The sequence below is a fragment of the Elgaria multicarinata genome, chromosome 5, assembly GCF_023053635.1.
Source record: "Elgaria multicarinata webbii isolate HBS135686 ecotype San Diego chromosome 5, rElgMul1.1.pri, whole genome shotgun sequence".
Lineage (NCBI taxonomy): Eukaryota > Metazoa > Chordata > Lepidosauria > Squamata > Anguidae > Elgaria > Elgaria multicarinata.
This window is the reverse complement of record NC_086175.1, coordinates 81,171,250-81,184,552: the sequence shown is the minus strand read 5'-3', so window position 1 is coordinate 81,184,552 and position 13,303 is coordinate 81,171,250. Positions and strand designations below refer to the sequence as shown.

The 13,303-nt window shown below is 39.0% G+C and overlaps 1 protein-coding gene across 1 annotated transcript in view; it reads right to left on the bottom strand.

Annotated features, from left to right (window-relative positions):
- Positions 1-13,303, bottom strand: part of TMPRSS15 (transmembrane serine protease 15) — an 81,713-nt gene that overhangs the window by 35,673 nt on the left and 32,737 nt on the right. The window contains exons 12-14 of the mRNA XM_063127700.1: positions 12,442-12,547; positions 11,485-11,635; positions 9,604-9,745 (exon numbers count right to left, since the gene is read on the bottom strand). Of these exons, the coding sequence (XP_062983770.1) occupies positions 9,604-9,745; positions 11,485-11,635; positions 12,442-12,547 (399 nt within the window). The remainder of the gene's footprint in view (positions 1-9,603; positions 9,746-11,484; positions 11,636-12,441; positions 12,548-13,303) is intronic.

Sequence of the window (13,303 nt, the reverse complement as noted above, 5' to 3'; positions counted from 1 at the left end):
GAAGAGTCACTTTTAAATAATGAAGAGCTAAGTTTTAGAATAATTTAAACTATAATTTTATGTTGAACAGCTCACTAGGTAAGGTATCTTTTATTCTTGGTCTAACAAGATATATTAGCAGCTGTCTAGGTGCAGATGGCCTGAAAGAAGCACTTACAAGATCTTCCATTACAATTATAATGATACCATTAAATCTAATGATAATTTGACTAGACTGCGTGGAAAAGATCTTCAATTATAATATTGCTCCATGCATCCTTGTTATACTGTTTTATTAGACATAGTAGTCACAGCTGCAGAACATGCATATAATGGAGAAAGGTTGAGAGCTGCATATTCATTTGTAGAAAGAAACCCAACTTTGGAGTGTCTGTTCTAATAGCCCTCCAGTGGCAAAACACAAGATGCTGGAGCAACTTTTGGGTTTTGATGCTTCAAGTGGCTGTTGCTAAAGACCAGAGTGAACAAAGGATACTTCATGTATCTGTCTGTTTCAAAGTCTGCTTTTTTAAAGAGAAACTGAAATCAGGATAAGGTGAATTGGTACGTCTTCCAATTCCAAATAAGTCTTCCATTGTGTTTGTCAGAAAGAAAGAAAGAAAGAAAGAAAGAAAGAAAGAAAGAAAGAAAGAAAGAAAGGATTTTGTTGATGAAGAGCTCTTTTTCCGGACTAGCATTTGTAATTTAATACCCTCTCAGCCAGAAATTAAGATTTATTTAGTTTCTGAATATTTCTTGCAGATTTTTTTTAAAAATCACTTGCTTTTCCATTGCTTTGTTTAACTATTCCTATTGACTCTATTTTTGATTGCTCTGTTCTTTAGGGCAGGATTTCTCAAACTGTGGGTAAATGCATTGTTTCAGGTAGGTCATATTGTCCCTCTTCCTCCCAGAAAGCTGGGTGTGTTGCCACGCACCAGCTAACTTTCTCCTCTCTCCTCTTGTCACCAGAGCTGTAGGAGATGCAAAGACAGAGATGGAGATGGAAGGGGATAGAGAGCATTGAGCAAGAGGAAGGGAAAGAGGAGATGGAGGTGGAGGAATAAGTTGGAGCAAGTAGCTGGAGATATACCATCATCTAACTGATCATGGAGTGCCCACCAGCTTTAACCATTTCTTCCTCTTCCCTCTGCTGGCCTAGATGGAAGATGGATATCACCAGTAGCAGCAGTCCCAGTACAGTAGCCAGCATAGAAATTTATGCAAATTTATTCAAAGGAAAATGCATAAATTTCTAGCAGAGACATATGGAATCCTGGAAAATATATGCGGGGAAAAGTTGGATGGAATGGGGGATAATACGCTAAATTTTATGTACTAACATAAATTACACAAATTTTTGTGAGCCTCTTATGGAATTATTTGTGCAGTTTTCTGCATAATGCATTTTTTAAAATTTTTTTATTTATTTATTTAAAAAAAAATTCAGCACCATGTCACCATTTCTGGCATCATGGAATACAGCTGTGAACAGATGCTAGAATAAGTGACACTGCACAATCCATGAAACACACATGGGACAGATTTCACAAAATCTGGACATCCTTAGGCAGAGTGAAGTGGCCACTTCAACTAGTTAAAGAGCAGCCATTTTTGGTTGTTAAATTGATTGTCATTGAGTTATTTATTATCATTGGGTTTTTTTTACTGGGAAGAGAAAAGGTGCGCTGAAGTGCAGAAAAAAAGCAGATGAAAAATCCTTGTACTGCCATTTCGTAATAAGCTTCACCATTACACTGCCAGTTTGTGACAGATGTTTGGATGCTCTTTGTAACACCACATTCTCTAGACTGTAACACAGGGGTAGGCAACTTTTATGGGGGTCAATTTTTCCCATGGAACCCGCCAGGGACCATCCACCCCACCATTGCCATGACAATTGCTGCTGATGCATCACCAATTTTGCTGTCAAAATTTGGCAGCATAGCCGTGAACCCCACCCACCCCTGCAGCCATGGTTTCCCTTTAAAACCAAACTGAAATAACTGGACATGTAAACTACATTGAAAACCTTCAAGAAACTTGACATCAAGCATAATTTAAGGGGTTCTTGTTCAGAGTCCACTATGGATAGACCATAGAGACAATGTTATAGGATCAATTCAATACATTAAAAAGATGAATGCCAGAACTGTAGTTATTTTCTTTGTGTATTAATAATTTTGTCTTTCTCAAGAAGACAAACTGTCTTCATTACAGTTTGTGCCTTACTACTGAGTGTTGCTACATTTATCTAATAAGAAAAAAAAATCCAAATGAGGTGAATCATAGACCAAGTTTCTCCTTGTATTTCTGTGTGTGCTTAAGAGCATAAGAAGTCCCATGCTGGATCAGACCGAGGGTCCATCTAATCCAACACTCTGTTCATACAGTGGCCAGCAAGCTGTCGACCAGGGATCAACAAAGCAGGACATGGTGCAATAGCACCCTCCCACCTATATCCACCAGCAACTGATGCATGCAGGCTTACTGCTTTGGATACTGGAGGTAGCACATAACCATCAGGGCTAGTAGCCATTGACAGCCTTCTCCCCCAGGAATTTATCCAAACCCCTTTTAAAGCCTTCCAAATTGGTGGCCATCACTACATCTTGTGGTAGTGAGTTCCATAATTTAACTATGTGCTGTGTGAAGAAATACTTCCTTTTGTTTGTCCTGGATCTCCCACCAATCAGCTTTATGGAATGACCTTGGGTTCTAGTATTTTGAGAGAGGGAAAAAAGTGTCTCCCTATCCACATTCTTCACACAATGCATAATTTTGTACACCTCTATAATATCTCCCCTTAGCCTCCTTTTTCCAAGCTAAACAATCCCAGCTGTTGTAATCTTCCCTCATAGGGGAGATGCTCCAGCCCCTTAATCATTTAGTTGCCCTTTTCTGCACTTTTTCCGGCTCTATAATATATATTTTTAGGTATGGTGACCATAACTGTACACAGTATTCTAAGTGTGGTTGCACCATAGATTTGTATAAAGGCGGTATGATACTGGCAGTTTTATTCACCTCTTGTATTATATTTGCATCTCACCCTGACTCTAAGGAGCCTATGGCAGTATACATTGTTTCTCCCCATTTTCTACAATAGTCTAAGGTAGGTTAGGTTGAGCCCACTGACTGACTGATCAGTCAGCTAGTGTACTTTATTGTTAAATGGACATTGAACCCCCTTGAAGCTCAGTCCAAAGTGAACATTCTAGCTATTACACCATGATGGGTATTGAATAGTTATAGTGTTAGAGTATGCACCCTAAACCACAGAGGATCATCTGGATCTGGCCCAGCTGATCTGTTTCTTGAAATCTATTTCCAAACAGGGATTGTTGTACTGCGACAAAAAGCATTAAGGAAATGGTAGTCATGTAAGCACCACCAGTTTGTTCCAGCAGAATGGTATTTTGTTTTTACTGAAACTATAGACAAAATTTGGAGCAAAGGCCTGTGAATTGTTATGCTTTGGTTTTCTGTCAGATCTTTTAATCTATGAACTGTCAGGTGCTACAAGAAAAAATGGAACTGTTTTCACTTTTCAGTGATGGCCAATCTGTGATGGCTTTCTAGTTGACTGAACTGCTGTGTCCAAAAATGTCAAAAGATGTGCGACAGAAAGAAACTGCACACCAAGTGATATAAATTTAATGAAGACATTGATAGAATTAGAGCCATGGGAAAAGCTCCAGTGAAGTCCATTTTCTATAGATATGTATCAGTGACATTTTGTTTTGGAGCAAATTTCAAAGCTATTTTGGGAGACTAGATGGAAGAAAAAGGTTTGTGTGTTTGTGTGTGTGTGTGTGTGTGTGAGAGAGAGAGAGAGAGAGAGATATGATGGTTTAAACAGAATCATTGACACAAAGTGAAAATTGTACAACCTGAGATTACTTTGGCCAAGATCTGATCTTCTTATTCTTCCTCTGGAAAGAAAATAATGTAGGAAAAATGCTTTTGTGTGTATCATGAAATGTACTTTAAAGATTGCCCATAGTCTCTTCCAAGCCATCAGACTGGCAGACATATCAGTTTTATATTTTTGTAATAGGATTGCAATGAAGAGATCCAAAAGTAAATGATGGAGTAAGGTAAGATTCAATGTATGTGCGAAGCAATGCAGAAAAGGCAATTGGTAAACAGATATATACTGTCTGGGTCTTCATTGTCTTTGACTACCCAAAAATAGATCTTGGATCTTTAGAATCCAATTCGCTGATTATAAACTCAGTTTGGAGCCAAACTAAAAATTATTTTCATTTTAAAAAGTATTATTTACTCTGCTGCAAGCATGCATGGCCCAATTTGGATATGGGCTATAGCGCTTTGGGAAAGGATGGTTTAAGCTTTTCCCCTACCCATATCCGTCCTGAATTTTCAGCCCCCACACGAAGGGGGAGGGATAAAAAAAATACTTCTCAATTGGGATTAATGTTTTTCTTTTCTTTTTTAACCCCTACCCCACCTCATGAGGTTGAGTTGGCCCTTAGTGTAAGCCTATGCGGCAGAGTCTTGCTATTTACTGTTTTACTCTGTACAGCACCATGTACATTGATGGTGCTATATAAATAAATAATAATAATAATAATAATAATAATAATAATAATAATAATAATTATAAAAGGCTCTGAAAATAGAACAGCAAGAATAATAAAGTCATTTATAAAACTTTAATATGGTCATATTTAGAATACTGTGTATAATTCTAGTTAACCTATCTCAAAATGGGTACCACAGAGCTGGCACAGAAAAGGGCAACTGAAACTATTGAGAAGGTGGAGCAGCATCCTAATGAGGAAAGGCAAAAGCGTTCAAGAATGTTTAGTCTGGAAACAAGATGGGTAAGGAGGGAAATGGTGTGTTTATGGAACTGCCACCTTGAGCATCATTTTTGGGTAGAAAAGTGGGATACAAATACAATCAATTAACAACAACAGTAACAACAAATAATTATTAAAAGTAGGCTAAGAGTGAATGCAGAGTCATTTTTCCTCCTCTCATAGGACTACAAGTTCAGGGACACACAGTGCATTTGTGGTTGGCTCAAGATAGACAGGAGAAAGTACTTCTTTACAATATCCACAATTGATCTGTGGAATTCATTACCACAAAAAGTGGTGATAGAGCCACTAGCTTCTTAGAGGTTTGTTTTTTTGGTTTTTTTTTTTTTAAATGCTTTAAAAGACTGGTCTGTTCATGTTTTTTAGCTACCATGATAGCCAAGCAGAACATCTGTGTACAGAAGCAGTACATTTTAAACAAAAACAAAACAAAGCTTGTGAGCTTTCAGGGGTATCTGAATTACCACTGGCTGTGTTACGACAATCATAAGTTGATATATGTATAAACATGCCTTTTGCACATGCATAGAAATCATCCACTCCTTCCTTTGCAGCAGGAGCAATCAGTCCAGGAAGCCTCTAATTAACCACAGTTTTTTGCTTCATCTGAACCAAGAACCTGCTGGTGACCTGCTTCAGAACAAGCCAGGATATTAACCAAACTTCAAACTCTGGTGTAATATCTTGACTTGTTCTTAAACTGGTTACCATAGCTTCCTGGTTCAGACAAATCAGGAAACTATGGTTAATCAGATGCTTTCTGATTTGACACTATGAAGGTAAGAGCAAAGGGGCTGTGTGTATGGGCAAAAGACTTGTTGATAGCTTTTTAAGCTGAGGTAGAATAGTCTGAAACAGGCCGTTGTTGGAGATTAAGTGATGGATCTTGGACTGATTTAGCAAGTAAATTCTTGTGTTTGGGTGGAAAATGAAGGATATGGTGTTTGATCAGACATCTAACAATATTTAATTTATGCCAAACAATGGATCAAACATTGGCATATCTGGAAGACCTGCTTCTAGGGAACTGTGAGGCTCCCGTGTCAGGATATTATGGTATGCCTTTGGAGACCCTCCTGTCTCACCTACCCTGAGCTGTGAGGCACAGGCAGAGTGGCATATAAGAAAGGAGCCAGGTTTTACCTGACTCCTGGATTTGGAGAGTGCTTGCCTATAAAGCCAGGCAAGTGGCCTGAGAAAGGACACATCGATTCCCACACTTTCACATGCTGATCCAAGGAGAGGAGAACCACCCATGTTATTCAAATAAAGATATCCTAGTTTAACCCAAGTTCTGGAGTTTGTGTCTCTATTCTCTGCTTACTTCTCCGCTTGCAACATTCATTTCAAATCTAAAAGACTGGAGGACACCCTCCTGGAAGAAACAAATATGTGATTCACACAGGCAGCAAGTGGTGTGGTTTCAATCTAAAATAAAAACAGCATGGGAGTCACTCCATAGAGCAACTATTGGTGTGAAACAGCTCTCCATGCAATTCAGCTGACATCAACCGTGCCAGTGCAAATGTTTCATTGCCAGAGTTGAGCTTGCAGAAACTACAGAAGGAGCTGCTTCATGCCATACAACTTGGCGTACTGACCAGCCTTCCTAGAGTTTGCTTTTCTCAAGGAGAAGCTGCACTGAATACTTATTCAGTGTGTGAACTGACCAAAGTACAATGCAAAGCTACATACTTTAGCAATATAGAGAACAACCATTCAGCAGCCATACATTTACGTCATGAGTCTGAGGGCTAAACTGCACACACAGCATAAATACGTAGCGTGCAGCTGATCCTTGCTTTTTTATTTACTACTGTGTAAGCACACAGGTCTTCACTTGGGACCAATGTGTAAGCAATGGGGAACTTTAAAACTTCTCACCCAGCTGCTTTTTCCTTTAAATTTCCCCTCCACACATGTGTTAAATAAAAACAGAGAGAAAACTCCATTGGTGCCAATGTATTTAATGTCGTGTATAGTTTAGCCCTCAGAATAAGATATATATTTTAATGTGACAAGAGACATGACATGGTGACATTTACCATGTCATTTCCCCACGACAAAGTGCTCACATGAAGTAAGCCATTGGGGAGGGGAGTTAGAACATATGAGAAAAAAAAACTTCACAACCTGAGAGCATTTGATCTATCTCTAGTTTTTTGTCATAGATTTTCTTTTTCAAACAAACACTTCAGCACAAGACTCTGGCCATGGCTAGACCAGGCCTATGTCCCGGGATCGTCCTGGGATCATCCCTGTGCATCCAAATGACACACAGGGGATCCCGGGAGCAGGCAGGGACAGCCCCTCCATTTGCCTGGGATAATCCTTAGGTCTAGCTTAGGCCTCTGTGCGATGATTATATGAATATGCCCTGAACAATATAAATAACCCAAGATAACCCATGGTAAAATGCAAATTTTCATGGCCCTTTTTGCTATTACTTATCCCCTGGGATTTCATGTTCACTTACAACAGGGAACAGCTTTATCAATGATTCTCTACAACTCCATACCTGACTTTCTTCCTATATCTTAGCTTAAACATAACTAATGAGTGCTTGGGTACCAGAGGGAGGGGGAACAGCTATAGAGATTACTACAGTACATATTGTTATGATGTCATTAGAAATGATAACAACAAGAAATAGTGCCGTTTGTAACTATTAACTGCAACCATAAAATGCAATAAAATGTTGTGAACACTTTTATAATTTTCATTTAAACAGCTGCTGCTAATTCCTAAATTTCCATCTATTGGTGATATGTCCACAATATGTTACATCATGATAAGAGTCAGCTCAAGAAGTTAAATGTCAGATGGTCCTTTTTAATTCACAAAGTGCATTATAGTCACCATAATATTGCCCCTTGGAACAACCTTATGAGGTAAGACAGGTAAGACAGGTAACAACCTTATGAGGTAAGACAGAAGGTAGTTTTTTGGACTTCAACTTCAAAAGCTCCTGACAGCATGGCCAATGGTCAGGAATTCTGTGAGTTGAAGTCTAAAACATCTGGAGATCTACTTTCTGCCCATCCTGATATAAGACATTAATGGTGCAACAGTATGGTTCCTAGAAGGGTGATCCAGGAACCATAAGAGATAAAGGAAGTCCACCCATGGAAAGGGTAGTCAGCTATGAAGGTTTTTGACTACTGGCAGAATTTTAGGAGGGCAGAGGTCCACATGCCACCACGCAACTGCCACTCATAAGGAGTGTTTTCCTACCACTTCTTCCATCTTTTTTCTTACCACAGGAAAAAAGATGCAATTGCTGCAAAATGCCTTCTCATTGGTGGGACTAAGAGCCCTCTGCCTGGAAGCACCCAAGGGCAGAATTTTGATGGATATTAGTGATATTGTTAAAGATGGCAAGTTTTACAGGGCCTCAGTATGAGTAATCCAACTCCATTAAAATCACTGGAGGTTTTGTCATTGTGTTCAGTGAATGCTGGATTACAGCCAATGTCTGTTGGGGTAGGCTGAGTTGAGTTCAGGTTCTTTTGTCTGTTGTTTCTGGCAGGAGAGATTTAATAATATCAGTAGCATTATAAAAATGTGACAAGTTGAATGATTGAATTTGATGGTATTCAAGGTTTTTGATAGGTCTACAGGGAAAACAATTTTCAGCATGCTTTAGCTACGGAAGGAAGATAATAAAACTAGACATATTAGCCATCTTTCCCCAGCCAGAGTTAGTATAGTATATGCTATTATTTTGTTATTCAAAGCAATCTGATCCTGCCTCTGAACCTCATTAGCAGTTCTATGAGCATATGCTGCTGACCTTTTATCCTTTCTAGGCTTCTGCTATTTGCGAATTTATTGGACATTTATTAGATACAGCTTAGCATTTCTCCCTAAAATTGATGGAAATTACTGATGTGCCTCATCAGCTCTATGTCTTTCGGCATCAAATACAGCAATGGCAGCAAACAGGAAAATTGATGAATTTAATTAAGGCATCCTCAGTTTATTGCATAAGTCAGATCCTAACAATGCTCTCACTCAGATCTTCCTGTAATACAATTAATGGAAGCTCATTGGGGTTTTACATCAGTGATGACCTGCAAAGTGGTGCCATCTATGGATTTGCATCAGTTCATGACGTTAGTAGGTAATCTGGATTTAAAAAAGGTTACAATGAATTTTGGTACATTAGAAAAGTTATGATTTTGTCTTAAGGTTTCATATACATAGGCATGCAAGTCACTTTCAGTTTAGTGCTTTAGCACCATAGTTTGATGAGACATCTTTCCCTGCTCAAAAGTAGCTTGTAGGGGGTCCTGATTAACTGTTCCTGCTTCTTCCTCTCCCCATCATCGGCCGTGCAAGGGGTTGAAAGACTAACACAGGGCTAGCTTGCTATTTGGAGTGTGTTGGTTAAATACTCAACTTACAAGGAGGGAATGGTACACTTAACTCTTTGCACAGTATAACACAGGAGATATGGGTAGAGTTATAGTGCAGCAATCCTGGAAATATTCCTGTCCCTCCGGCGCTGATTCATCAAATTCCCTGCCATTGCTAGATGTAGCAAGCAGAAGAGACACTGGGAAAGGTTCGGACAGGACAATATAGGAATGTCATGTGAGGGACTGCAATTCCTTCTTCAGAATCTATGCATCTAGTTTTGATGTGCTTTTCTACCATGGAAGCATGATGATAACATCCAAGATGCCCAAAGAATACTCCGGGAGTATTTCAATGGACAGTGCAGTGCTTTTGTGACCAAAACTAACAAACAAAAAACAATCATCACACTCACTGGGTAGCAGAGGGGTTGTAGGGATTGTAGGGACCAAGGTAGGTTCTGGATAAACATTTTCCATGCAGCCTCCATTTGCCAGTTCTATATCATCAACGGCAATGTTGTCCCATCCTTGTCTTTTAAAGGCATCAAAAGCAACCTGGAAGGAAATATCACAGAAAATGTTACGCTGACCCAATCAGATTGCTTCAAAACGGGGTGATTATTTGTTGTGATGATAACATTGCTATAGTTTTTATAAAAAGGGGTGGGGGAAGATAGTCATAACTGATGCATTGCTTTTGCACATTTCACTTGGTTTCCAAAACTGGATGTTTGGGCCTTGCTGAAACTCTCCCTCAATCCCAGCTCATTGAAATCTGAAAGAATTTCACCTGGGTAAGGCGTAGTTACCTTATTTTTGTGCCTTTCTGTTTATTTTGCTGTAACATTTCAAATGAACTACTAGTGACAAGAAATAATTCTTCGTAAGAACCATATAGTCAAAAGAAGTCTGTAGTTGGGCCTGGTACCATTTAACCTGATAAAGAATCCTGGAGAACACAAAAGTTTGCACATTTTTTGTGGCATTTTGGGTGGTATTGCCCAACTGTGTGTTTTGGATTTTTTTTTCCTGTTGTGGAACAGAGTGGTTATCTTTGTTTTTTATGTGCCTTGGAGAATATTGTATTTAGCTATTCAGGACAGAATCTACCACCAGAAGTTTTTCCACCACCTGAAGTCGGACTTTGCATTGTTAGGTTTCCATTCCCTCCATTAAGCAATACCTCACAATCTGGCTTTCATTGCCTTTTTTTGGATAATTGTTTGATGCATGAAAATAATTGACAAGTTGATTAACTTGTCAATAGTTTTCTAACAAACTATAAAACTGTGAGGAAAAATGGTGATGATGCACATCAGTAGAGAATACAGGACTATTTTTTATCAATAACTCTGGCTGCAGTTCTATATACTTGGGGGAAAGATCCACTGATGTTAAGGAACTTACATCCAAGTAGATACGTATAGTAACAGTGCAATCCTATACATGTTTACTTGGAAGTAAGTCTCACTGAGTTTAATGGGGCTTACTCCCATTGCAGTCTTAAAACAGGATTGCTTTCTAAACATCAAAATTTAGTAAGTAGAAATGTGAACAGAAACATATGCAATAATTTTATTGGCTTTACAAAGAATTCTACCTCAACTGAAATGAATTATTACAAATTCAGATTCTTAGTAGAAGTTTAGTGGGTTTTTTTGTTAACAATATTGTTAGTGGAAGGATTCCAATATAACAATTGAAGATGACATATGAGTTCTGTAAAATATATGGGCCAAGTCCATTTTTTCAGTACAGCAAAGCTGAAGAAACACTTCTTCCATAGAAGGTTTCTGATGATTTATCAGACATGTTTGGCCAATAATTTTTAAACTAGATCTATGAATTCCCTTTGGAAGTCAAGTTCTACAGCCTCAGTGCACAACCAAGTATTTGAACTGCTGTCTTAGAATTTAAAGGCATGTAATTTGAGCCCCAAGAGGAGGCTGTGCAGGAGTGGGGGGAATTCATATCTAAGGCATTTCAAATGAATTTCATTTGTAGATATATTTCATTACTATAGCTGAGGGTTTTAACTGGTGACAAAGCTGGCTGGTCCAAGACAAAGCAATGCTTCAATGTTCCAATGTAATCATAATAATTTTAGTTGCCAAAAAACATACAATCTGCTCATAGAATCTAGTTTTGTATACTATAATCATTTTTGACAGACTGTAATAAGGAGGACTAAAAAGAATTATTTTTGCAGATGTGAATATTTTGATAGAAGGCCAGAGAAATCGTCAGAAAATAAAGTAACCAAAAATATACTGAAGATGAATAGCTTGACATACTTTAAAATTCGATGATTCATTTAATGTTATTTGGCCATAATTCCAGCTGTTTCCATAATTTCCTTCTTTCTCAAAAATGGTCTTTTCCATGTTATGATCATAGGTGATTTTAATGCTCAAACGATATACATTAACACCATACATGTGATACCTGAATGGGAAAAAAGAGGTAATGATGTATTCTGTCCAATTGGATATTCTACTGAATATTCTATTCAGTTAAATTGAACTCCACCCATCTTAAAGCATTATCCTTTGCATGTTTACTCAGAAGTAAATCCAATCTCCTGAGATTGCCTTGCGATGGAGAGCTGGCTCCATTGGGACTTCATTATACCCAGATGTAGGTTCAGGTGTCATTTGCCTCTTAGGAAAGTCCTTATTTGGTCGTCTTGAGGCCCAGTATTGGGCAAAAGGTGGGATCATCATCATCATCATCATCATCATCATCATCATCATCATCATCTACATTGCCCCCAGCAAGGTATTTCTGCTCATGTAAATCCCTATGTGCACTTCAAAGGCCCTCAGAGCTTTGGACTGTGGCCACTCATGGATCTAAATTCCATCAGGAAAAAAGGTTCATATAATGTATTTAGGGACGACATAAAAGTAAATAAGTGGGACTTGCAATAAGATATTGCAGTGTGGAATGAATGCTTCCAGCCATCCAGCTAAGACCCCTCCCAGGACACTCAACTCCATTCCCACTCCACCCTGGTTTTCCAAATTTCCCTCCCTCTAACATTTAGCCAGCGTTCCATGTCCAATGAAAACGCTCAGTCCTCATGGAGTTGTTTTAGGCTCCTCCTTTCATTTTTATAATGTTGTTTCTACTGCTGCAAAGTTTGGGGTTTCCCCAACCTGCTGATACCTCCCTGTTGTATATGTATGGCATTATTTTTACTATATAAGGGTTGGCACTCTGATATATCAGTTAGTATATATGTCATATACCAGAAACTTAGGCAAAACGCATCTGAAGCAGGGACTAAAGATAAGCTAATAAGTCGGACTCTCATCGGTATGCCTCCAGGCAGCATAGGTGTTGAAATATAATAACCTGCAAAAAATAAATGTACAACAATATATTATTGGTGAGGTATTAGTTCTTAACTTCTTGCTCCACAAACGACTTAAGAAGAAATATTTGCTAATTTATTTCATTGGTTTCAATGAGATATTTTATTTTGGTCAACCTATAAAAAAGGCCCTTTCTACAATGTTGTTTCCCCCCGGGGTTACCTTGGGGATCCCAGAGTAAACTGGGGATGACCCTGGGGAAACCCCAGGAAAACAGAAAGTGAGGATTTCCCAGTTTTTATGCGGTCCTGGGACCATCCCGGGACTGTGGGTGATGTCTGGGTGCCTGCCCCTGCTTCATACCACCTCCTCATGAGTAAACACGAGGAGGCGGGAAATGGGCATGGAGCTCTTCAGGCGCTCTGTGCCCATCAGGGTTGGGTGGGAGCGGGGTCAGTTTATTTTTAAAAAACTTCCATTTTTGTTGGAAGCGCAATTGCGCTCATCTCCCCAATTTATTTATTTATTAAAATGGCAGGTACAACATCCCTCCTTCCTCCCAGGACATCAGGACATTGTGTGCAGTATGAATCCAGGGGGAGGATGTTGTGAGCAGAATATTGCGAGATCCTCCTGTCTCCCTCCCAGAAGGCTGGGAGGTGTAGAAAGGGGGAAGAAGAAGAAGAAGAAGAAGAAGAAGAAGAAGAAGAAGAAGAAGAAGAAGAAGAAGAAGAAGAAGAAGAAGAAGAAGCAGCTGCTTGTTATAACTAACACCCAGGAAAGCTAGATGCATGCC